Consider the following 27,628-nt stretch of genomic DNA (forward strand, 5'->3'; position numbering starts at 1 on the left):
GTACTCTTTAAAAGACCTTTAATTTGGTTGCACGGTTACAATTCGGAAGTCCATTTATGTTTACAGTTAGATTGTTCCCAAATAATATTTCATAGCTCACCATGTAAACAGTGCATTCTCTATCAGTCTAGTGTACAAGAACTTTATAAAATACAGATTAAGTGACTTTTTCATCTGTATACTTTTCAGATTAGTTCACCAAGATCAATTAAAAAGGCAAATAGATTAATTGGCAAAAAAGTGTTGTTACATTTTTAATATATTAGTACAAAATGGCACAAAAGGAAAAAGGTCATTTTAAAGGCTATAAGCATCAAATGTCTTAAACAGTTTGAGTCAGTTCAACCGATTTCAACTTAATTTCAAATACCACTGTTGAACTGGGAATTGAATTTGTAATCTTCTTTTCTTCAGCTGTATGAAAGACCTCACATACAACTTTGGAACTGTTCATGGAAACCGAATCATAGCAGTTTCAGAACAGTGACATTCAAGTGCAGTTAGGAAGTCGGGAATTTCTATTCTTCCCAGTAAATCTAAGAATTCACAGACTAGAGCTTAATTTCATCTAGCCAAGCTCATTGATGCACACTTCAGATGCAAAGACACCAGACGTGTGCACATAAACCACAGTATTTCTTAATGCAAGAACTGAAACAGAAAATCCACATGATTACATCATCCACCCTACCTACCTTTGCAGGAGGCTTCCAGGCATAACCATACTCAACGCCAGATACAGAGATATGTGAAGCATCTAAAAGATTTCAGGCAACCGAAGGCTTAATTCAAAGGCTTCAGTTATAAAAGAGACATCACACCAACTTCAGCAACCTACATTTTATTTTTGAACCACCCATATCAAATGGGCAGGTGAGTGGGATGGAAGGGAAAGATAGAAAGACATTTCTAACTTTAAAATAAATTCTGATACGTGAATTCATTGCCTCAAGCAACAATTCAGGAGTCTGTTTTGGCAGCAACATTTAGCAATATCCCCAAAGATAATTACCCACTCTGTCAAAACAAATTATCAGGATTTTGATTAGCCCCCTAAACCTTAAGAGGCTTTTATGTTTAAGTTAATGGAACAGTTTATGACTTCGACTGTTTTTTTCTGGTAAGACAGCACCCACATCCAAGAGGGCAGGCAGTTATACTGACGGTAGTACTGAGAAGGTTACTTCTCAGGTTAAAACAAAAAGTCTTATAAAAAAAGTAAGTGTGATGAAGTACAGAACCATTATTTTACTCAGCTTCACAATGAGCAAACCATGACTAGGAATTTCCTTTCATAATTTAAATACCAATTACAACGCTTTCTCCAGAGGCTTAGTTTCTAAATAACCATATGATGACTCCAAGAAGCACTACTCCAACAGCAAGTATAATAACGAGGATGCATATCTTCTTTCGGGACCTTTGCTGCAAATAGAGGAAAAAACCAAGTTGATTGAAAACTGCACCACAACATCAGAAGACTACTCAAATGCTTTTATGGTTGTGCTTGTGCAATCTAACTAAATCGTGTCCTTACTAACAACAAGTCATATAAAGTTGTTCAAGAAAAAAAAAGAGCTAAGTTATCTACAACTTACTTTTATGGCTGCATTATTCAACAGAATTTCAGTGGTATTTTCTGGCATACATAATAAACTAATGAAAGAGAATGCTGTAACATAATGAATGGATGTAATTAGGACACTGGGGGAAAGAAAATGTGAGAGAGCAGGTGACCACACACAGAGGAAAATGGACAATCAATCTGCACAGTAGAGGTGGTAGAAATGGTCTGCTAGAAAAAAAATATTTAAAGTCTATTAATGTATATACAGACGGGGACAAAGGACTGCAATTTTAGACTTCTGGAAGACTGACTATGCATCTATTCACAGAGTTATTTTAAAGTTGTTTTTCGCAAGTTTCTTAGGTACAACCTGCTATTAAAAAAAAAGGAAAAAAAAAAAAAGAGAGACCTGACTAGAGATCCAGTTATATAGATGTCACTACGATAAAGTGTAAGTTATGAGCATGTCCAGAACTTTCACATCTCCCATACAGGTCTGTAACTTGAGATACCAGAGCACCCAAGACTAGCAGCAGTCTGTCATCCTTTACCTGAAGAATATGGAATCTGAAGGTTTCCGTCCCAGCAGGAAAGGACCTGTGGGTTTCACAGGCTTTTGCTGATAGCCAAGGGACACTAACGCTCAAATCTCGGGATTCTAGGCCACAGCTCCAGAAACAAAGCCACACTTTGCTTTATTTGGCAGAGGTTCTGCCTGGGTGTTTTTGCCCCCCCAAAAAAACATCTGTGTTTCTTCACTGGAGCTGCCAGTTCTCTGACCAGTACCACACACACTACCAAGTTTCTTGAGTTAACTATTCTCTTCTTGTAGTTTTAGTATCTCACTGTTACTTCTCTTCTCACATTGTCAGGCTAAGATTTCTTCATTTCATCATTTTACTTGCTAGAGTATCTTCCTTTTTATTTAACACGTGGCCAGATTCTCTCCTTATGCTCCCAGCCTCTTCCTTTTTCATCCTGGAGACCACCTCTTGCCAACATTGCACTGAAGTCAAAACACTTTCCGTGTTAACACTACTTAAGCAAGCTAGTGGACGAAAGACATGGAGATCTTATTTCCTCATGCACTTGATCATCACTTCTATGACTGCTGATGCAGCAGTGGTAAAGGGGGAAAAAAAGGAGAGGAGCCTGGCTTTGCCCAAACAGCTCTGCTGTGTGAATGCACCCCGCATGGCAGATGGGTGGTGCATACCTCATCCAACCACAAACAGGAGTTGTGAAGGTACCAACCATGTGCAGTCTCGTCCCCACCAGCATGCCTGGGCCTCTAACACTTCCTTGAGGGGGCCAGGGCATACAGATATAATAGTTGCTGAAATTAAAATAAGTCTGCTGAAAGTGGAAATGATTTTTCAGCGTCTTGGAACAAGGATGAGTTTTCAAGCAAAGGAAAGTTCAAATCTGAAGCAAACTACACAATCCTTTCAAACACAGGCCAACTCTGCAGAGTAGTTGGTCTCTGCTGCAAGACCCGCCGAACAGAAGCTTGTCAAAAGTCTCAACCTTCCTTTGAGATCAGAAGATATTCATCCTTTCCTCCTCAAGATAAAGCATGAAGTTTTTAATTTAAAATTTCAGCCCAAAAACTAACACCTTCCACAGAAAATTTCAGCTACTACTATTTTTTTTTCCTGAACTTTGTCAGTATCAAAATAAGAGTCATCAACCATACTTAATGTGCCAGTTAGTGCCACCTAGAATACAGTTCAAGGATGCAACTACCCCTTCCCCTCTCTCACTTCTGAAATCAGCAGGCAATCCTTCACATATTTTGTCATTGATTCACTGTCCTGGCTACTACTAACACACATAAGAGGATTAAAAAAAAATAAATCTTAAGGACTAGCTCTGACTAAAGAGGGAAGATTTATTACTAGTAAGATTATTTCTAACAGGTTCCAAAATGTTATAAAGAAGTGGCACTTAAAGGTATTTAAAAGGCTTTTCAAAAAAGTTTGAGAGTTTGAAATACAATTTTAGCATCAGGGTAGCAATTAATAGAAGCTGGATATACACAGCTTTGAGAAGATTTTGGACAGCAAAAATTGATGCTAGCTGGTAGCATCTTCAAAAGACCTCCCTGCCTATCTTCCCTACCCCTCCAGTGATCTTTAGAGGCTCACACTCTGTACACAGGAACTTTTTACTTCTTGAGCTGTAAAAGGAGGAGTTTGTTTGTTTTTTAAATAAAGGTATAGCTAGATAAAGGATGACAGACTGCTGCTAGTCTTGGGTGCTCTGAAACAGCCTGGCTAATTTTACAGGAAACCCAAAGTTTTCAGAGGTCACTGACTTTTGTTTTATAGTGACCTAGAAATACCATCATAGTCTAACATAAACCTTTAAGTAAGTCTCCAAGCCTTGAGGAAACTGGTAAGTAAAATCTGAACTGCATAAGTAAGTGGAAGTCAGGACTACTGAGACAGAACAGTTACACACAACTGGTAGTTGGCATTGACATTACCTGGTAGTTTGCTGCTCTTGACAGCTGCTGGTTTGCTTGCTGCACATGTACATCTGCATTTTCCACATTTGCTTCTATGCTGTCTTTATTTTAAAAGGAAAGATTTCAAATTTTGGTTAGTCATAATCCAGTCAAAGGTTTGGAATGCTGAGAGAGATACATTTGAGAGCATATGTAATAGCTGCCTCTCAACTGCTGGTGTCTTCATCAATACCCAAAGTTTTCTACCTTGCATTATGGAAGTTTGACCCATCCTACACTTATGCCTGAGTTCATTTTCGAACTGCCCAGGCAAGGAGTGACTGAATTCATGTCAGTAACAGCTCCCCTGTTCTAGAAGCAGGGCTGAGCCTTAGAAACCAACCGGGGTAGAAACTTTCGGTGCTTTTCTGTCCTCCAACTTGCTACTGACTGCCCTCTGCTCAGATTAAAAAAGCCCTGAGGCCTATGAAATCAGAGGAAACAGACACACAAAACACCCTGAGAGGCATGACTCCAGTTTGGTATTCTATCATACTGACACAGATGGGTTTTTCTTTGGAAAAATATGACGGGATCTTGAACAGATTATGGGCTAAGGTAATGGAAAAAGCCCTGCAAATGTATGCTGGACACAGACAACAGCGTGGCTTAACAGCAGACTCAGAAAATGTATTTTCCAATCACATTTCATTAAAGAATAAGCCTGTCTGCATGGAGGGTAAAGCAGGAACCTTTGCTGAATCTGCACGCTTACGTCACTAGTCAATACAGTAAAACTCCCCACATGAACTCCAATTTTATGTACAAACAGTTCCAAAAACTACTTTTAAACACATTTTATACATATTAAAAACTACATAATTTTTTAAAATTACATTTTAAGCACACTTTCTTCATGTATTCCCAGTCATCTCAGCCAGTCTACCCATTATCAGGTTTGCACCTGATTTGCTTTAGCGTTGATATTCTCATTACAGGAATTTTTCCAGCAAAAAGAAGTTCTACATTGCTGCAGAGAGACAGAATAAAAAATTTTCAGAGAAAAATTGAGTTGGACTTACCTATCATATCACCTTGCTCATGAATCATCATTCCCAAATCTTTAAAAATTTCATTGATGTCCATAATATCTGCCTGCAAGGAAACAATCAGCACATTAATTGACATAACATATTCCAGGATCTCTGCATTTAGATACAAATACTGCTCCTTCTCCTCCCGAGTATGCATCCATGATCTTTACACTATAGGAAAAAAAAAAAAAAACACACCTTAATATGTTTATTTGGAAGGCTTTTCTTGTATTATGAGAGCAAGTTTTCATTATAATCAAACTAACTGAAGATGAATATGTGCACAAAGTGCACTTCATGTCACATCACAATCAGGATCTCTCATGGCTGAGGGCTTGTCTGCGAACATACTTGTACTAGTCTAAGTGAAGGGGCAGGCTCATGCCAACTTTGCTTAAAAGCTATATCCCTTTAACCTAAATGAATAAAAGCATACGCAGAAAGTATTTTGCATTAGTTTTAGTACATCTATGAAATTAAACACACACAAATTTCACAAGCAGCACAGTTTACAGAAATTACCTCTATAATGTGGCCAGGCTGCTGCACCTATATTACATTATCCTATTACCATCTGGTTATGATGAAGTGATAGATGTCATGTTACCACTGTTCATATGATCTCTTCTCAACTAATGATCGATACATGTTTAGTTCAATTCACTGTATGTTAACGTATGGGTGGCGAGGGAGAGATTATTGCAAAATTTATACATAGAATGGCTTTTGCCACATGCATCAGCAAGATTCCCTGACAAACCCCAGTTCCAGCATCTTTCTTGTTGATGGTAGAGATGTGGATTCCAGACTGGCTGGAAAAATTCATTTTGTCTTCACAGAAGTGTCTTGATGTCAGTATTTCATCACATGTGACAATTTTTTGTGTAGTTTACATCTTGTTTTTAAATGCTTTTAACTTTTTGACAAGCCCTTAATTACAGAAGTTTGAATGAAACATAGCATCTCAGTACTTCCAGAAGAAGTGTTCAAAAAAGCCGCTTACAAAATGAAGATGCCAAACAATACATTGGGAATACCTGTGAGGAAAGGTATGAATTTGCTTCTTCTATAGTCACTGTTAAAAAAGGTTACATAATATGACCACTATGTTGGAAAAAAAGATATGTATTTTTTTATGTAATCACATGAGCACCCTCTTATTCCATAGCTGAAACACTGAAGTTAAACACAGTATCAAAACATGGCTTTCATACCGTAGATTTCTAATGTATGTTTCACATACCATCTAAAGGCAAGATTCGTAGTTTTGAAGGAAAAAAAACACACCCACAAACAAACCCTAACCCCTCAAGATTAATGTCTGCAATTAAGGCTCATGCCACTATTAAATGTTTTTTCTCTGGAAACATTAAAAGCATATTCTGCTGTAAAACCACTTGTACATACCTCAAGCTGCCTAATGGAAGATTCCCTCTCCTCAATAAGTCGGAGGTCATCTTCTGTAATTTCTTCATCTTGCACTTGTGCTTGCGGTTGACTATCAAACGAAAAAAAACCCCACTCAGAATTGAATAGGCACGACGAGAAATAACTCAGAAGAATAAAACAACACTTAAATACATAGCACATACTTCACACTATCAGTTAACAAAATGCACATTTTTACCCTTGTCTGTCTAGCTAACGGAAGGTCTAACAATCACACCTTTAGTATAGGAAGCTGCTGCTGTAGCAAAGTTGCACATAGCATTGAGTTAGCTGATTGGAAGTTCCAACTATGAATACAAGGGCAAAGTTTCTTCCGAATTATAAACTGCAGTTTATATCCATCTGAGGCAAAAGCAAGCTAGCCAACAAAAAAAAAATCTGAGACTGAGAAGCAGTTCTTGGAGAGTATGAAAGCAATGGGAGATCCCAGTAAACATTGGACCCTCTTATCACAGCTTCACAGTTTTACTCTATTCACAGGTTGGACTTTGCTTACCTAAGTTTGGGTCTCACAAAGCCCAGATATGGACTTGGGGCAGCTTAAGGAGATGACTGAAGCTGAAGCGTAGGGAAAAAAGGGGGAAGATGATGTGAACTGCTCATTTTTCTTCCCACCTATCCCACCAAAAAGCCTCTTCTCTACACTTGCCCTGTGGAAGAAAACCTGACCGAACAACCTATCCCAACTCCCTCCAGGAAAAGGCAATTGATCAGAAAAAAAAATTTAAAAAGAAAAACCAAAAATACCAGCAGCTGGCTTCCCTGCAGGCCATTTATTATTCTGAGCTAGGTTGAGACTTATTAACAAATTGAGCCTACCTGTCCCAAGAGACAAGCGTTCCTTCTTTGTAGCCATCTTCAGGAGCACCACCCTACACGATGAATAAAAACATTATGGCCCTGAAAGGAGCACTGTCAGCATTTCTATAATGAGTCAATATTACAAGGTTTATAGTAAGTCAGCTTCACACTGAAACATGATTTAACATGTTCTCATCCTGATTTTGCTTTATGCATGCATAAAGCTGAAATACAAGCAAAAACATTCAGCTCAGTAACTGCCTGCTAAAATTTACAAGTACAGCAACGTGTATTTGGCACAGAGTAAAAAGGCAAAATTGATATGTTAACAAGGAAAAGCTCAAGATCTCAACCCCCTCAGCACTTCTTCACTTTAATACTGCATAGAAATCTGGCAAGTGATTCTTCTCTGTAGGAAAAATTTGTTGATATCTAAAGGTCCAGCAAGAGCATTTCAAAATCTACTAAAAATTGCTTTTGCAAGAGTACGGCATGAACCCAGAGGCAGTTCATGCCTTTGTGTGACAAAGGCAAGGGAAAAGTAACAGTTTTCAGTGGGGGTTCATTACAACTTAATTCAGCCTTTACTATAAAATGAACTGCATAATTCAGCTATGCATAAAAGTGAGCAAAGAAAGCTTATAATTATATACTTATAATCGTATCGCACACATTCTGCAGTATTTGGAGTTAGATAGGAGCTTTTGTAGGTAGCATTATGGAGGCAAGTTTGACATCGAACACCACCACAGTAATCAGAGTATAATGGCTCATTTTCCAATACTTACAGATACCCTTGAGCTGGCTCTTACTCTGGCTACAAAGTCTTTTTCTTTCTCAGCAGCTTGCCTTTGGAGTCGTTGGAAATTTGTTAGTGCTGTGGTGAACTCCCCCACAAGACGGTCTTTCTGTATTTTTCTTTGACGCTATAGGAGAAAAAGTTTTACCAAGTCAAATGAGCTCACGTGTTTCGAGGCTCTGCCATTTCCAGGCTGCTCAATGCTAAGGCATACACTCTTTTTTTCTAAATAGGTGTAAGGGAAGGCTGTCTACAAAACCATTTGCAACTGCATGGACAACCTTTCCTTCCCTCTGGGAATCACATAACTCTGCCACAATTTAAGGCATTTAAAGAGGAAACCAATGTATTTAGTTTCATTTAACAGCTGGAAATGAGAAATTGGCAGGGACAAGTAAAGCTTCTACCTTCCTTATTATCTGTTGATTATAAAACCTACTGTTTAAGTGTGAAATGTTTTGATACCGTGGATGCTAAAATATGCAAAGGTGACTGAATGGGGGGAAGGGTGCAGAAAAGAAAGAATAGGGTGCTTCACATGTATTTTACCTAAATGCTGGAAATACATATTGAGCTGCATCCAGAAGTGGGTTCACATCCTCCCTTAAGTGCTTAAGAACTGGTACAAAAATACTTGTTCTAACCTTTCAGACTTTTTTTTTTTTTTAAATATGTAGGAGCGTGGGAAGAGGAATACGGGGCACTCAGGAGACCCTCCACCATATTTCCCTAAATGTATACATTACATCAGCCCTCCCTTCCAAATTTCTGAGAGGCTATAGTTTGCCATTCACCAATCTGTTATTTACGCATTTCATTGGGAGGTAGCTTTGATGAAGATGCTCATGATAAAAGGAGTAAAATGAAATAGTAAAACATCTCACCACCAACTTTTCAGTTCCAAGATAAAGCAGCAGAGAAACCATAAAAAAAACCAACCCAAACATACTTTGCCTGAACTAGAGGTTATATACCAAGACCAAATTTTAACACCTCTATTAGAAGCTTACAGCTTGACAGGATGAGCACACGTGGATCATGGCCTGCCATTTGAACTCAGTGTTTCAGGGCAATTCATTTTCCTAAAGGCTCCTTGGTAACCAGCCACAGACCAGGCAAGTTGTCTGAGTGACAATAACCTGAATCCATGTTTTCTGGGATCCTGTTGCTTTCTTTATTTAAGCAACAGATTTTGCTAGGATAAGAAACCATAGGATGGCAGGCAGGAGTGTGCTAATGACAACAGGCACTTCACATGTTACCTCCTGCCGAGATTTTACACAGATCTGGGAAAGAAGCAAGTTTAAAGACTGCACAAGTTGTTTTAATAACAGGTCCTGTCCACTCCTCTTAAGAAAGGAAAAGCCTGTGGACAAGACCTAGCATATATGCTGACCTGAGTGATGTAGAAAAGACCTACTGCACATAATCCAATTATTCGGACAGTGGGTGAACAGGTCTGGCCACCTGCCCTGCAAGCAGTTTTGGCACACAATTCCTTGACCCTGGAAGCAGTCAGAGCGCCTCTGGAGTCAGGCTTAGCATCACTGCAATGGATTACAAAGTGCCCAGCTACCTGAAATCACAGGCACAGTGCACTGCCTTGATTCCTACCAATTTAGTCAAACTACCTCATTCCTGATACATAAAAACAACTTTGGAACAAGTCTGGACTGCAACAAAATATTCTTATGTTGTAAGTGCTGTTGTGCAAATGTGTTGACTAACTAAACAGCACTTTGAAAGCCTGGTGAGGAGCACAAAAACAGGCATGCAGAACTAGAGTCACTCAAATACTCTACGTGAGTCAACATGATAGTCAAACAAGCCATGCTCTTTGCTTTTGTACCTGTTCACTTGTTGCAGGCAAAGATCCAAACTCTTTAATGTATTTGTCAGTTTCTTTGGCAAGCTGGTTGGTGTACTGCTGCTTCTGTTGCCTAAAACCAAATGCAAAGTTTCATTAGAGACCACTGGCTTACTTTGTTTGAATTTCACTGATTCTCAGAAAAGCAGCAGTACTAAATGCTTCTCTAAAGTGCACGAAGTCATCTTTATTCTGTTCTTCACTGTAAAGGCGTGACACCATGGATTCCAGGCGGGACAGATGCTGAAGAAGGTGTGCTCCTCAGTGTGACAGCATCTCATTACTCACCTTTTTTTTTTTTTTTTTTGAGGTTTCTTCTATTTTCCTAATGTGCAGCAATAGATTTCTAGTTATTATGAATATCTAAAAATGCTTTTCATAGCCTTTTGAGGCTATCAATATTTGGAAACACCTGGTCATTTCTGAGTTCAGAATAACTGTAGAAAAGACCAAGTTTTTTCTGTGTGGAAGAACATCCTGTGGCTTGAATACAATTCCGATACCACAGTTCATGAAAGGTCAATATCTGGTAGTTACTGGGAAGCTTATCCAAAGAGATCTATATTCTCCCATGACACAATAGCTGCAAACTTAGCTGAAAACGTCATTATTTACTAATAGCTTTAACAGTAATTAAAAAAAAGCCTCTTCTTCAACAGCATTGCTATTTTTGTTTTTTTTGTCTCTTTGCTTCTGACATTATCACACACTCCTTTACCAATTTTCTTATTTTTTTCCCTGAAACAATTCAAATTCTTTACCTGCTTTTTCATCCTCCTCCCCCGTGTATATGAACAGGTTTTATCTGGAAAGCTATTAGCAAACAATCAACATCAATATTTAAAGTAATCAAATAACTCTTCAGATACATACCAACATGAAAGGAAGGGCAAAATATTCAGATAAGTGAAAAAGGGACAGATGAAAATTCAACGAAGCTTACCATATATATTACCTCCAGAAAGGGACTGGAACATGTCCTTCACAACAGTTTCTGTCCTGTTTAGTTGTGAATTTATGCCTAGATCCTGTCTGATTATTGCATAAACTGTGTATGTTGATCTTCACCTATTCACAGCCTCCAGTAGGACATGCACTGTGGATTGTACCTGGCTAATGTTATAGGCCCTGAACTCAGGCTATTATAAAGCAATTCGGCTGTTCACACAAAATGAATGTGATGCCTTTGGTCCAATACACACCTCCTCCTACTATTCAACAGCCGCAGTGCGGCATTAACCACACTGAAGACTGCCAACTTTCTCACCCACAGAGTTAGCACAACACGTCGTTTACGTGCATTTATGATACTGAGATTAATGTGGTAAAGGAGTTTAATGGAAAAAACCATACCGGTTCATTAGACTGTGCAGAGAAGTGGAGAGCAACTGGCTGTCTCTGCTAGTGGCATATTAATGGAAGTCCACCTTCAGGAGACAGAACTACAGCACAGCATCTGCCTTGGAGCCTTATTTCACTTCTGTTATTTTAGCATTTCTGGTACATGCTTATTCTATAATGTCATCCCTTACTGTAGCTTTCGGCACTAAAAAGACATTCCCTTCTCTCCCCCAGTATCACATCTCACAAAAAAATCCCTAATATATTCATTACCTTGTGAAACTTATACAGATAGATTTGAAGAGTTGACTGGGGTGCAGGGGTGCGGGTGTTTGTTTTTAAAACAGTGATATTGCTTTCTGATCCTGCCCCTTTCCCTTTGCTGACATACAGCATAGGTTTTACAGATGTATGGATGCTGCGGGCAATGTACATGGGCAAACCAGCTGACTCTAGTTTACAAAGACTATCCAAGATTAATTTTAAAAAGGGCATCACAACATTTAAATTTCAAGCATTTCTCTATAACTCGCCTTTCTCGGTGAGATCAAGCACTCTACCTAACAAAAACGCACCTCATCACCTACCAGGAGATTGTTTACAATGCAATAAAATTAAATGTTTTCGTGTGAAGTACTCACAGCTGTTGCCTCAACTCAGGCGTGTCTTGTGGTGTTCCAAGCTGATGTAGTATTCTTTGTATTTCGGCAGCTGTTTGTGAAGAGGAAGAGAAATTTTAATGGGGCATAGACAATTCCCACTTAATTTTATGCATTTTTGCTTGACAATTCTAAAGCCATAAAAGTTGACAGAAACTGATACTCAAGACTTTTTCGACCTACTACAAAGACTTCCCTTAAGACGCCCCAGAACAACTAGTGAATGGTTTTTGCCAAGTCAAAGACAAAGCCCAGGGTTTCTTATAAAGGACTGGAACATAATCAAGGGTCTAGGTAGAAACAGGCAATTTGAAGATCAGTTAACAGTTTCAGTAAAATAAGTACAAATCAGGCCTTTTAATATTAATTTTTAAAATAAGCAGCACAATTCTTACTCTAGTTTAATCATATTTTACACATGTCATTTTGGAAAGCCATACGAAAGACTGCCATGACATTATCATACACAAATATTTCAGAACCAGTGCATTAATGAAGAGACAGCAACAACGCATTCATGGGCTTACAGTACATCAAAAAAAAAAAAGTCGTCAGGTGTCCAGGTTTAAATTGTAATTTTGAGATCCTTACATTTTTAAATGTGGGATACAAACCACCAGTAATTTTTAAGTGTATTTCATAATATATATTAGTTTTGAACGTCAAAAAGTGACACATCATCTGAGCTTTATTTTCAGCATAATATATTTTACTGTCACATGAGAAAGCAAGGAGAAAAATGTACAGACACTTCAAGGATCTGCAGTTTATCACACTGCAAAATGAATATCCTCAGCGTGCTTTATCTCAGTTTAACACCCTCACATCTTCTAAAACTAAAGAATACATATACAAAATAACTTATTTTTGCTTGATCTCAGCTAGGAGTATACTTGTCTTCTTTGTATTTCTGTGGCCCTCCCCAGGCAGACTGGTGTACCACGCAGTCGGTAGAAAATGTGACGATATGATAGTACGTGGGATATTCACTTTACTAGCACACTGTCTTTTTTTTCCTAGATACAGTTAAAATTGCAGTAAAAGGCATCTCTAAGTAATGAAGAAAACCATTAAAAAAAAGAGTATTTTTCCATATACCATGGAAGAGATCTGTAACAGACAGAACTTCAGTTACAAGAAGAAAGTTACCTGTGACTTATGTTAAGCAGTTAGATAAAACTGGAATTCCTTAGAACATTTTCAGTAACCAAACTAATGCTAATCTTTGTTTCATAACAAGTCCCCAGTGAATTAGATGATATTGGATTTTCTACACTGCTTTATGTAACGTCACGATGTCGACGACTGCTATAGCCAATTCCCTCTGTGCCCACCCAGGTAATGAAGACATCAAAAAATGGGGAAAGTTAGTACCCAAGTTTTGCATGGGGTGAAAATCAAATACTTCAAGAGAGAAGTCTTTGGGGGAATTGAGTGGACATGAGCTACTAAAAAAATTACGGCGGGGGAACAGCACCGTAAGATGAGCTTCACGCAGCTTGTATTTTAATTGAGCTGAAAAGCAGCAAAACATAAGTGAAAACTTCTGAATTTTGTCTACGGTCGCCCCCTGCCGCCGAGCGCCAGCCCTTCCCTGCCCGGTGGGGGTCTCCTACCTGCCGGGGCCGGGAGGTCCTCCGTGCTGCTCCTCGGCAGCTGGAGCTGGCCACGCGTACTGAGAAACACCGACTTTGGGTAATTAAGCCTTCTTTTTATGCCCAGTGTGACGCATTGTTTTAAAGGAAACGAACAAAAAGGTAACTGGCCGGTGTTCTCTTCAACAGTGTGAAGGTTTAAGATCTATAAAACTGAACACAAATTATCCTTTATTTGTTCCAAGGCACTCTCCTTTCTGATTCATGAGCCAAGGTGCTCAGGTGTTCTGTATGTACTTCTACAGGGAGAACAAAAAACAAACCAAACCAAACCAAACTGCAAGGGCTCTCTTAACAGCTGTTTTGCAGACAGAAAAAGTACCGGTGTGTCCTACTGCCACCTAGAGATGCATTATTTAACTGCAAACAAAGAAAATGCAGGTTTGTGTTTTAAATAAAGGCTCCCACTTGAAAAATTCTCTGAAACAAAGCCCATACTTAAAATATTTGCATTGCAAGTTACTTAGATATTTATCCTACTTCGAAAACTGAACACAAGTAGATAATTGAGGGGAAAGTAAAAGCCAGCACCGCATAGCTGGTCAGCTATACAATTCCAGGCAGAGGGAAGTTCATCCCAGTTCAGGTCTTGCGATTCAAGAATTCAGCACAAAATTAAAACACATTTTACCAAGACGTCTGTAAGTATGCATCAAAACAGCAAAGTGCTAATGGGCTTTCAAACCTCAAGGGGAAAAAATAAAATAAAGAAAAAGACCCAAGGACTGAACTGACACCAATTTTTCTGGGCTTCCTGTAATTTAGCATTTTCCACCTTAACCTTTCACAATAAATACATTATTCAGAAAAAAAAATAGCATTTCTCTTTTCAATTTTTTGTTCGTATGAAGTATACTGCATTGAAAAGTGAAACATTGCTTATTCAAGTAAGCAAACAGAAAAAAGGCGGAGCAGTAAAAGTAAATTGTGGCCAACAGTCTTCAGCAGCACTCCGGAAGCTGTCGTCATAAAAAAGCCAAAAGCAAGTTGGTAGGACCAGTATAACACAGGAAGCACAGAAGCTGACCTTCCTGAAATCTTGATTTACAGTACATACCTGCAGGTTGATGAGTTAAACAAATCCATCCTTTGTAGTCCTTCATGTTAATATAAACATGCTAGAGTGTACACTGGCTAAAAATTATATTTCTTATATAGTCTTATAATTCTTTTTGTTTGGCTTGTTTGTTTTTTTTTTACAGATTCCTTACTGTATTCACTAGTCATTCAAACATTTGATATAATATTATACATGTAATCACAAAACCACCTGAACCCCAGACATTTGTCCGAACTCATGAAACTCATACGGCTTTACTGATAAAAACAAACTTTAAAATAGGCTTTAAGACATTACCACCTGGATCACAGAGGTAGTGTGTCTTGTGCCCTCACATGTACACACAGAGATCCCTCAGAATTTGATTCAAAGCAAGAACTGGCTTTGAAACTTCTCAGATAAAAGTCACTATCCCTTTCTTTCCTCAAGGGAAAAGCAGGGTAGCCTTAGCCTCTCCTCCTGAAAGTTAGACTGTAGAAACATCTCTGCTGGCTCCTTCCACTGCCCCATTTGGGAAACAAGCAGGGAGAGGGTCTTGGCACTGAAGAGGGAGAGCAAAACTGCTGGAAACCTGGGATTACTTTTCATAAAACAGGGGCCCTTAAGTTCGCAGCTTCACTGCTGATGGTGGTATTTATAATGGTACTGACTCGCTCGTTTAACCAGCTTTTCACCTCTGTGCAGGGAGTTCAAGCTGGCACATCAAGGCACCTGGCAGCTGTTTTGGTGCCTCTCAATCCATCAGTAATGCTCAAGTGTCCCAGAGAGCCAAACGCTTAGGCCCAACTCACAAAAGTCCTAGCTCTGCACTGTAAAGATACTGGTAACAGTCAGGGACCAAAGATCGGAGCACAGTTTTGACGGGTTCCTAGGTTACCTCACCCTTTATGGTTTTCCTTTCCCCACTTCCCGATTCTTCCAACTTCCCAAGGAGCTCTGAAAGACAGGAGTAATACAACTACCAGAGGTCCCTCCTGTCCTTCTGGGCATTACCCATCTGCAATAGAGCCTGACTGGATTCGCGCATGATTTTAATCCATTTCAGTGCAAAGTCTGACACTTTAGCTCAGGTTCCTTGGGTACGCACAGCTAGCTGCTGGACTTTGCTCAGGAGCTGCAGAAGGGCACACACTGTGTGCACACAGGCTTTCTTCACCAAAGTCACCAGGATATGGCAACAGCCTCCGTCAGAGGTGTGCTAACTCCTGCCACTTCTACGCCGAAAATCAGGGTAGATGTTTGCATATAATGAAGATCAACAGCTTTTTCAGGGCTCATACTGCAACCCTGCAGGAGTAGCACCTTGACAGCTGTGGGCTGGCAATGAGCCACCGCAGAAGGCAAGTCCCCCCTGGGAACCGTGCAGCGCAGGAAGCAGGGTGCACGATACCATGCAAGCAAAATACATTTTCTCCAAGCAACTGCTGTCTCACATGCAAAAGAGAAGAATCTCACTTTTTCCATCTGAAAATGAGTTTTGTATTAGAAAGAAGCAATACCATATTAGTAAGAAGACTTTTCACTTGTCTTTGCGGCAATAATACATAACTATTAGCTGATGAAAGCTACACGGCTACTCTCAGACCGGTCACATGCTCAGGAACAGGTCAGACGTCGTTAATGATGAGCCAGAGAAACAATTAAGACCTAACCTGAATTCATACAGAGAAAATTATTCGAGAGTCAGCTTGTATTTACTTTTACTAAGCCAAACTGTGGTTCCATTTCTAGTCTGTGGAAGCTCTCCCTCTGGTTAAAAAGAACCAAAAAAAAGGGCACAGAAAAAAACAGTAATACTGTCTCATACAAAAGGCCTCCTTTCTCTACATGAGTTACAGGAGTAGTGAGATTTACAGTGGAAATATTTACATTTTTTAAAAAGGTAGGAGTATTTGAGAGACATGTTCCTGCCAGATCTGCAATACATACTATTTTTTCCATAGATAAAAACGTATTTCACATTTTGGATCACAAACTATCCTTGCTTAACAGCTGGCTTTTAGCTGGCTGGGAAAGAAGAAAGTTTCATCTCCTTTCTCCTCATCTTCCCTTGTTTTCAAGCCGCCTCTGCAAAGCTGTTCCGTTACCACAAGTAAGTCCATGTTGACATAACTGCTGGTTCTGCTCCTTGAACATGAAAATGTTCAAGATCACACAGGAAGTTTCGAACTTAAAATAAAGATACAAATAAATTAATCCAACAAAGACCAAAACGTAAACAACTTCTTGCCTCTAAGAACACAGGAGCAACCAAAGTTATCCCCGATTGAGAATTAGTAATCACGGTGCAGGCTGTAACACCATAGTACTTTTGCAGAAGAAAAGGTAAAAAACAACCCAAACCCTTGAGTAAAATCCTTATGTTTGAAAGACAAAGAACTAACTAAGAGGAGGGAAATGAAGAGCGGACTGTAGGTCATCCACCTTCTCTGGCAGGGCTGAGAAGTGTCCAAGCACTACGTTCATCCCTAGCACGAAGCAAGGGAAACTGAGGATGGTCTTACTTTGGAACACTTACCAGTAACTCCAGCCACAGGAGAAAAGCTGTCTCCCAGGTTACCTACAATTAGCTGTCTTCCCACCTCATCCTCCATTCTGTTTAACATTTGGAAAACCAAACTTTAAATCCTCAATCCTGTAAAGCTTGTTGCAGCTTTACAGCTGGAGAGTGAGGTGAATCAACACATAACCCACAGAGTCCTAAAAAGAAGGCCACAACATAAAAGCGTGAAATTGGGGGAAAAAAATATGTTTAATGCGTGCTGCTTATTACCCCTTTGCAGCCTGGAACCTCGCTTCTTACTTGGATCACACAAGATTGCATTATAGCCACGCAGCAGCAGTTTCCTTCAGCGCTACAGTCCAAGCCAGACCCACCGCATTGCCCAGTTTCATAAAGCTGCTGTCTAATGCTTCCGCAGGAAATGCGGCACCCATTGGGTGTGCTTGGAAAAAACACCGGCAGCAACAGGAGCAACAAACACCGAGGTACTGTACTGCAGAGGACAAGAACCAGACAAGCAGGCAGGGCAAGTACAATGAAACCTGCCTTACAGAACAGCAAGGCTTGGGACCTGTCACAGGAAGAAGGAGCAGAGCACTGTTCCAACCAGCGGCCACAGCTGCTCCTGAATATTAACTGTAATGGTGAGGGTCCCCCCATGCCACTGTCTTTTACTTAAAAAGGGACAGATAAGGTTTTAGTCACTGCCAAGGGTTCACAGGACTAAAACTAACAATGGGGATTTAAAGCTACTGATTTTCAGTCATTTTCCTAGTTCCTGAGCCCAAGCGGAATAAACAGAATCAGCAAAGCATTCCTTTGTGTGCACCAAATGCAAAGTCTGCTCCACGTGAGGCTCAGGCTCAGCTATGGCTTCGTACGGCAAATAAGCAGTGTATACAACACCAGCACAGTCACCATTCAGAAATGCTTCGTCAAAGAGTTTACATACGCTGCCACCAGTTGGGTAACTATGAAGAAATCTCCTACTTGTTTCCAGATCAACAGGTGAGTCAAAAAACAGCACATCCAGTTACAGATTAAGTTGTGTGGACCCCAATAAACTTCAGAGTCACTTCTGAGCAGGTTATTGGAATAGAAGAATTATTTGTAAAATTTACACCAGTTCAAACTGCTTTTGCCTGTGGACAACAGGCTTCCTCAATTTATTCAAACACAATTCAATGTGTTTTCCTTCTGCACTTCGACTGACAGTACTTGACTAAAGACGGACAGAAACTGCAGAAAACATTCCTGAATCAATCCTTTATACAAACTGTGACATACAGCAACTTAATGCAGTTGCAACAAATCCAGCAGATTGGAGTTTTCTGTATAAGTGTAAGTACCTCTTTAAAGTTACTAGTGTAGTTCACACTCACTGAAGATTTTAAATAAATTACAATGCCGCTGTGCTGTACACCTTGCTATCCCTACTTTAACCAAGAGTGACAGTTCACTAGAGGAATCAAATCCAGGACACCAGTCAAAAGACCCCAACTTAGTAAAAAGCAGCCCCATGGCCAAGATCTCACCTAATTAGAATTAAGTATCTAAAAACTTCAGCAATTTGGTTTTAAGTTATTTGCTTTATTCTGTCTTAACTCAATGTATAACACTGATTATTCTAAAACAGGATAATACACTGGCACAGAGAAACAGTAACTGAGGTATGTATGGGAAGGAGAAAATAAAATGAGGATGGGGATTAAGACTGTTCTCAGAGCTCTAAGGTCTCGGTAAGTACGTAAGAGTGGGAAAACACCAAGTCCTGTACCCTTTGCTGTTGGATTTTATTAGAGCTTCTAGCATTTCTAAATAGAATCATGTCCCGAAGTGATCAGGAACATCAGTAACAATGTCTGGAGTTCAGGACCTGCCTTCAGTTTTTTCAGTGCAGCTGTAATTATTTCATGCTAGTGTACTACCATTTACAATGGTCTTCCAAGGACACTGGGAAGTGGGATTGAAGTAGTGTTTGTTCTTCTAATGTGGGCGTAGAGCACACTAAATACACATTAAGTGCACAATAACTGATCATGTGATCAATTATTACAGCTCAGCCAAGGGGAATTCATTAAGTCAAGCTGTAATCACTCGATATTCATATCCTAAAATGTCCCTGGTAACTCCCTGAAACCCCAAAGTTTGAACGTTTCTCTAAAGAATACCAGTAGCTTATTGAGTTATGAAAATGATGCATGATTCTGCAGTAAACTGTAGCTACACAAACACCATAAACCCAACCCACCTACATGAAGAAAGCTTGTTTTTTTTAAGACATCAGGTCATTAATACAGGAAGCTAACTCAGGAGTTAACATGGAAGCAAGGATGTGTTGCATACACATCACAGACTGGTCAACACAAGCAAGTAGCTGTTACTCCGGGGGTCACTCGCAATCAATCACTGACCTGGGTTTATTCTGAGCCCTAACTAGAGTGCAGCCTCCTGCGCAGGAGGTTTGATAGAGGGCTCTCTGGATAATCAAACTGCCATGCAACCGCCTCTTCTCCTGTCCGCAAGGAGGAAAATCCAACAGAATTGAACTGGAATAAGTATTTTAAGTACCTTAGAGAGGCTCCGAAATGTAACTCTCTAGAGATAGGAAAGAGCATGAGGACCCTGGCCACATCCCTTCCCCTCTCTGCTGCAAATGCAGGCTGCTTTGCAAAAGTTATCTTGTCTAGGTGAGTCCATTTATACTTGCTCCATCAGCAAAAGCAACAGTTGCAGACAAAATTGCGGGTGTCTTCTCTGGTCACTTTGCTATTTGTAAATTGCACAGTGGTTTTACAATTGTTATTTAAACCACTTCCAAACTAAGATGGCTTAATTCACAGAGCTCTTTTGTCCCCACCTTGCCCAGACTAGTTAACTAAGGTAATGCAAAACAGTGTAGGACAAGGAAAAATTCTGCCTTTTCTGCACATACTAACACAAATAGCGCGCTGGGGTGTACATGGAAGACCCATTTTTCACTCTATTCTGCTGCCAGCATAAATAAATCCCTGTCCCTCTTGTGCGATAGGGATCCCTGTTTCATAGGTCATTTTCCACAGAACCAAAATATTTTTAACAAACAAGACAAAACACAGAAAAATATTAACAAAACTCTCCCAATTCATAAACAAATCTGTGAGGCATACTACCTTAAATATATATTCTACTTTACATAGAACAAAGCCTTTAGGAACAGCATGCAAATAATTCACGCTTGAAGTTTTCAGAAATAGTTTATTTCTAAAAGAACTGTGAGCTTTATGACTTCACCTCGTTGCAGAAACACAGGCATTTAGAAAGACCCAAAATATCTGAATTCCTCCTCCCATTATTCTTCATATTCAGGTTATGAATTGGATATAGCAAATTCAAGTTCAATTCCTCAGCCTTGGAAAAGCCCACAAAATGGAACGTGGAGGACCATAATGGGTGCTTAAAACCCCTAAATAACCATCCCTTTCCAGGTTTTACTGAAACTTCATCCTAAATCCAAGAAACCCTCCTGACAACAGCATCAATAATAAAAAAAAAGATTTGTTCCAACTAGTATGTTCCCACAAATTTAAGTTCTGGTTAACTGCAGCCAATTGGAAATTTCTGACAATATCATCATTAAAAGTCTCAACAAGCTCTACTTTAAGCCTATTTGCTTTAAAACCACACCTGTACAAAACCTCACTTTAAATATAGACAAAACAGAATTTTGTTTTTGTACAGGCTCTGATTTCAACACCTCAGTGATTTCATTTACTTTTCACTTGCCCATCTGTATCCTTCTTTAGCTAAAGAATAATCATGCAAATCTGCTGGTGTTACAAAACATAGTGGCAGATGTAGTTTTTCATGAATGTTTCATCCTGTTTTAGCTGAACATTTTAACTACCTACCGGGCTTAAACCACCACAAAAAGGCATATATCAGAACTCTAATATTCTTCAGGGTTTAATCCGTGTTTATGATTTTCTACAGTTACATAAAGTAAAAGGGAAAGTCATATGATTGATGTAATTCAACTCCCATTTTAACATTAAGTGAAAATACTGCTTATAGAAAACTTGGGATGCAACAGAAATTGGACAAACTTGCTGTCACAGGAGAGGTATCGCATGACAGAGGGATCTCTGCTGGCTGAAGCTGACCTTCTGGGAATGCGCTCGCTATGAATTGATGTTTGTGCTACCTTAACGAACAGAAAAGAATGTCAGCAGAAAGCAAGAGTCCTTATGAGAAAGAATCTCTCAAAGCCAGGCAGACTCCCTCTAGCCGTATGTGGATTGTGGCTAGTGAATTTTATTTTTATTACCTTGCAGTATGCAGAGCATATGTTTCTCCAGCTTTTCAGTGTGCATGAACAAGTCAAATACTCTATCACTGACCTTGCCAATACTGATCAAGGGTAGATTATGCCATTCTTACTGACTTTGCAACTACCACTGCCACGACCTTTAGAAACTGCAGGAGTTGGGAAAGGATAGGTAGGGAGGGAATATGAATGCCTCCCTTCAGTTAGTGTAGGCTCTGTAACTGTTTGATTACAGTTTGCAAACCAGAAATTCTCTAAAACTCAAAGACTGGGTGTACTTTATCAACGCCAGGCTTTGTTCTGTGTTCCCAAGCAAAAGGCAGCATTCTAAACTGCTTCTAAACCAACAGCTCCCAAAGCCTGGCTTAAGATGCCAGTGGAGACATGATAGTTATCTATCTAGCCTGTATCGTTCTTGCTCTTCTTCGGGGATTGCACTGAGTGGCATATTCAGTAGCTACAAAGAAAATATTAGGAGCAAAGCAAAACAAAGGCATACAAGGCTGCTTCCTCAATGACCCAAACATGGGAAAGAGACTTGAGAAGAAGTATGTGGGGGGAGGACAAACCACGGCTGGTTACTTCTTCTTGCACAGTTCCTGTCAGAGACACGAGTGAAATCTTTGCAGCTGAGTAGAAGAGGCCCCTACTCCTCTAACCATACCCTTCCTACTCTTATAACTGTGGAGTTGTCCCTGTAGATGAATGCAACTCCCATTTTGCTCCCTCTTGGGAACATCTTTTTAAACAAAATGCTTTCCCTCTTTTTGCTACACACAGAGAATTAATTCTTTAAAATGTATAAACTGTCAGATTTCAAAGAACTGCTCCCCCTCATCTTCACAGTTGTAAGAAGTCTGAAATTAACATATTTTAAAGCTTTTAAATTAGGCTTTTTGTTTGTTTGACTTATTCTATTTTAATCTTTCCATTTGTTGAAAGATCAGATTTCCTCTTCTACAATTCGCTACATGCTCTTCAAGAAGAGGAGGAGGAAAAAAAGAAAAAAAAAAATCACAACAGGGACTCTGCTCTCATCCTACTAGGCATATCCCTAGTATGGTAAATGAACATGCCTGGTAGAAACAGATTTGTAAGCAGGCAGGACTTGTTTTGTCACAAAGAAATATTTTTTGCTAGCTCATCTTGTTTCTGTGCATCACACTCATTCCTTGTGTATCCAGCTGCTGTAAACGAGTGACCAACAGGAAATATTTCAAGGAAATATTGAAGGAAGGTATTGAGATTTCTCTCAAGTTAATAGCAGCTGCCATTAAGCTGCCACATAAGTGAGAGTGCAACCTATGAAACCCAGTTCTGGAACTACTGCTCCTTCAGTAAACACTGATTAAAACAATAGGTTCTTGATAGTTGGTTCTCCATTTGCAAAGCCCAGACAGGTTGGAGCTCTACACCCTGCATCATTCCTTATATTCTGTTCTCCATATTCCTGTTCTTCATATCCAGAAAGTTAGGGACAAACTTCAACCACCTTTAAATTCATATTTCAAAAGTCCAAAACAGTGTGTGTCATCTAGATTTTATAATCAGATATAACATAGGCCTGGAATGAGAATTACAGTTACTTTGGACCAGATTCCAGACAGACTTTCAAACCTTTATCATAAGTTGTGTTCTAGTAACACAGAAATTCAGCAGCTGCCTAAGCCTAAGAGGTGCCAAAGCTCATTATACACTTCTTTGGTTTTGTTATTTAAATCGGAAGGTTCCCTAGCTGTTCGCAGATCTGCTTCTCATCACTGTTAACACAGACCCGAAACCAAATCAGTGAGACACAGCTCGCAGGCATCGCTGACCTCACCGAGGTTCAGCACACAACACTGCAGCTCATTCAAACACACGCGATTCAGGCTCCCCAGGTTTTACAGCACTGCTCAGAAAGAGTCACATGGATTCTCTAAGAATGCTATGAGTGGGTCTGAGAGCCTAACTCTCCCTCTCCTGCCTGAGGCCTGCCGCTCTACGTCAGATGTCAAGAAGAGCCTTAAGCTTTGCAATTCCAGCTGCTCAGTGGAACAGTTTTAACACAAGGCACAAACAAATGCTCTGCAGTCTAGGTCCCTAAATCTCAGCTTGGAGATGTCGCTGATAAGCAAAACATGAGTTTCAGGCTGAGGAAAGTAGACTCCATTCCACAGATGTTGCTAAGTGATGTTATAATCACTTATTTCTGCAGAGATGATGGAAACGCAAAACAGCGCACGGATCCTTGTTTAAAGAACCTTCTTTTCACAGAACGCTCTGGGGTTTGGTATCCCAAACACATGTAGGTGCCCTCCTGGCTTAAGTTTCCAAGAGAGCTCTGAGTGCAGACAGCAGTGTATGCTTACCTGATACAAATATAGGTCCCCTCCATTACCACACAACAACCCAAACCAAAAAGAATACTATCTTGCAACTAATTTAATTATTGAAGTGGTGTGCTAAACCAGCATAGAGATGAGCTTTGCTTGTCAAACAGTAACAGTGGGCTACATGAACTAGGAAAGAAGGGAGGTAAGGATCACAAGTATTAATACAATAGCAGCGTCATGTGGATGCATTATGAAATGTGAGGTATTTAATATATGTATTTTATCTTGTATATGTATAGCATATTAAAAACAGTTAATCAAGAACCAGGTCAAATTTATTACGTGGAGGGTGTGTGTGTAATAATTCAACCTTGAAGAAATGTTACACTAAATATTGTTGTTCTGACCAATGCTACTGCCTATAAAACTCTGCTGTATTATGAAATCTCAGCAGCACAGTATTGTCTAATTCAGGAAGTTCTTCTGTATTTCTCCCACAAGTTAAAGAGCCAGCTTCTAACTGGAACAGCCAGCTTCTTTTCAACTAATCTGTATCTCATATATATCTCTGTAGTAGTATTCACAGTTTGCTTGCATGTTAGCAGAAGAATTAGTTTCAAGGGACCTCCTAAAATGGTTCGGTAATCTGAAACGAAACTCTCGTACTCTATTAATCTCACTCTGAAAACCAGAATATCTACACAACTCCAGGTTAACCAAGAAGGTTTCAAATGTGTTGACACATCTCACAAATGTTAAGCATTTCTGGACAGAAGTGCAAAATCAAGTCAACTGCTTAGAAGGAAAAACATGGATTTAGGGTCAAGATTCCTTTTTCTCTCCCCCTCCCTCCCTAACCAAGATCATAAATTGCAGTCTAAGAGACACCTGCTCAGCAGCTGAGTAGCTCTATAGGTCCCTAAGCTTGCAAGTTTCTCCCCATTTGTGTGGGCCAAGCAGGAGCAGGGAAGTGATGGTGCCCCTGTACTCGGCACTGGTGAGGCCACACCTCGAATACTGTGTTCAGTTTTGGGCCCCTCACTACAAGAAGGATGTTGTGATGTTGGAGCGTGTCCAGAGAAGGGCAACGAGGCTGGTGAGGGGTCTGGAGAACAAGCCTTATGAGGAGCAGCTGAGGGAGCTGGGATTGTTTAGCCTGGAGAAAAGGAGGCTCAGGGGAGACCTCATCGCTCTCTACAACTACCTGAAAGGAGGCTGTAGCGAGGGGGGTGTTGGTCTCTTCTCCCAAGTAACTGGCGAAAGGACGAGAGGAAATGGCCTCAAGTTGCGCCAGGGGAGGTTTAGATTGGATGTGAGGAAAAATTTCTTTACTGACAGAGTGGTTAAACATTGGAACAGGCTGCCCAGGGAAGTGGTTGAGTCACCATCCCTGGAAGTATTTAAAAGACGGGTAGATGAGGCGCTTGGGGACATGGTTTAGTGGGCATGGTGGTGTTGGGTTGACGGTTGGACTCGATGATCTTAGAGGTCTCTTCCAACCTTAATGATTCTATGATTCTATGATTCTATTTGACCTGGAAGTTCCTGCAGCTCACACCTTCCAACAGAAAGCTGGACAGGTACTACACATGGGAACAAAATAGCTAGAAAAGTGTACATAAGCCGTTAGAGAGCTCAGTCCCAGAAACGTGTCCAGCATGCCCACAGGATCCAGATCCTCATAAAATCTACCAGAGGAGAATGGACTACGAGAGTAATTGAGTGGTTACAGTTCAGTCAGATCTACAGAAGAGTGAGGGATGGAATCCAGCTGTGTACCTACCAGTCCCAGAAAAGTGCTTGGCTGGAGCTTTTGAAGGCAAAGCTCCTGTTTCTGAAGCCATGCAGCAGTAGGGCTAAGAGAGACTTGGACTTGGGTCTTGGAATGGCAGAAGCATCTGTCTATTGCTCAGACTCTAGCCATCTAAATTTCAAAAAGGAAAGGAGAGCAGGACTGCAGGTAACCCCTGTGGCATGTCTCCTTCTATCTAAGCCTGGGCAGCTTGCTTTTAGTACGCCTTGTTTGTCACAAGGGGAGGGGAGATACAGCAGAAGCAGGAGAGGAGATGGAAGAGGCAGGATGAGACTAAGGACTCGCTGAGTCCAGCATAAGACAGTTAATTATGTTCAGTGACTGTCTTCACAATGCTCCAGTTCCAACCGCTGATTTCACTTTACGTTTTCACCTGACAAGCGAGACTTCTTTTTTACACCTTGGAGCCTCGGTGTCTGTCACAGGTTGGCAGGTGTCTCTGGAAGACCATGTTAGAAGCCATGAGACTGAGTGAATTCACTGAGCAGATTTTAGGAAGTAAAGCATAAGGGCTTTTACAGAGCCAGTTTGTTAATTTTAGGTTGAGGAAATACAATCCTGATATACAGAAACTTTTCAATAAAGCAAAACTGCAATTTTTTTTCCTGTCTGTTGCGATTTAAAGAAATTCCTTCCAGAAGAAAATACAAAACGTAGCTGAAAAAATACGCAAAAGCCCAATCTGTGCCATTAATCTGTGCTACAAATACCAACTCCTGAAACTTGTCTTGCAAAACAAAGATCAAAGTTTTAATAAAAAATGACATACTGAACTGATAAGAATTCATTTGAAGTTTTAATAATAAAATACCCATTTCTGCATGCACACTATGTCCTGCACAACATTAAAAACATGCATTGCAAAACCCATTGCTGTTCATGGCTAGCTCCCTTCTGATAAATAGGATACTTTGCGTAATTTGTGAGATCAGGCTGTATTTGCTTTATATATATACACACACATATTAGAAATATAATGGAAAATGGAGGGAAAGGGAAAAGGACTGTAAACCCCAGCAGCCTAACTTACCTCTAACTTGAACACCCCAGTTAGGTGGCTAAAATATTAGGTAGCATGAGTCTAAGCACAGGTAAATTAAAACTTGCACAATCTTATTTACATATCTAATATGTACTTCCAAGGGCAAGCTGCAAGGCCACAGATTCTGTCCCTGCTAAACAATTCAAGCTCCAGCAAATATTTGATGCAATACTTGTTCAGCAAACATCTCAACCTACAATCTTAAGGTGCCACATAGCTGTCCAGGACAAAACTAGCTTATTACCAGCAGCCATCTTACTAATTATTTATTCATTTGGTGAATACAGAGTGATACTATACTTCCTCAGGATAGATCACACTTAACCACACATATGAAGGACCAGATCTGCTGTGTGGGGTGTCACAAACCTGTCAAATGAGCAGGTGAAGTCGAAGAGTGAATTCCCATGAATGAATCTGAGAAACTAACCTCGAATGGGGGGCACCACCATTATTAAAGTTTTATATAAACATGCATAAATGCAACTTACAGCATTGCGTGATCTTCTGGATGTTAGAAGTTATGCGTTGGGCGAGTTGATTAGGATCCCCAAAACCTGCGCTGTATGACATGGCTGAGTAGATTCGCTGTCAAGATCATCCACGATGGGAACAAGTCAGACAGTCTCCACCTATTAAGGACACCTAACACCCCCCCCCCCAGAAAACAGAGTTATGTCTTGGTCATTGGTTTACAAAGGTCTTCATCATCTTAAAGAAGAATACACAGGAAAAGATTAAAGAAAACTCCATATACTAATGTTTACCCTCTCTGAAAACACAGTACTTCAAAGACGGAATTTAAGGGAATGCTTCCTTAAAAAAGTATTAAATAAGAATATGACATCCCTTTTGAATTTCCTACAATAACTCTTACTATTAAGATTCTTAGTAATACACATGGCTTA

At 40.0% G+C, this 27,628-nt stretch overlaps 1 protein-coding gene across 1 annotated transcript; it reads right to left on the reverse strand.

The window, feature by feature from the left end:
• On the reverse strand, positions 1-27,360 carry STX7 (syntaxin 7). Its single transcript, XM_009319054.1, has 9 exons — positions 27,212-27,360; positions 12,009-12,078; positions 10,009-10,099; positions 8,149-8,286; positions 7,379-7,431; positions 6,518-6,608; positions 5,099-5,171; positions 4,056-4,138; positions 1-1,425 (listed from the first exon to the last, which is right to left on the reverse strand). The coding sequence occupies exons 1-9, from the start codon at positions 27,291-27,293 to the stop codon at positions 1,333-1,335; spliced, it is 774 nt and encodes a 257-aa protein (XP_009317329.1). The 5' UTR covers positions 27,294-27,360; the 3' UTR covers positions 1-1,332.
• Positions 27,361-27,628: the final 268 nt, after the last annotated feature.

The sequence above is a fragment of the Pygoscelis adeliae genome, unplaced genomic scaffold (genome assembly GCF_000699105.1).
Source record: "Pygoscelis adeliae isolate BGI_AS28 unplaced genomic scaffold, ASM69910v1 Scaffold172, whole genome shotgun sequence".
NCBI classification, from domain to species: domain Eukaryota; kingdom Metazoa; phylum Chordata; class Aves; order Sphenisciformes; family Spheniscidae; genus Pygoscelis; species Pygoscelis adeliae.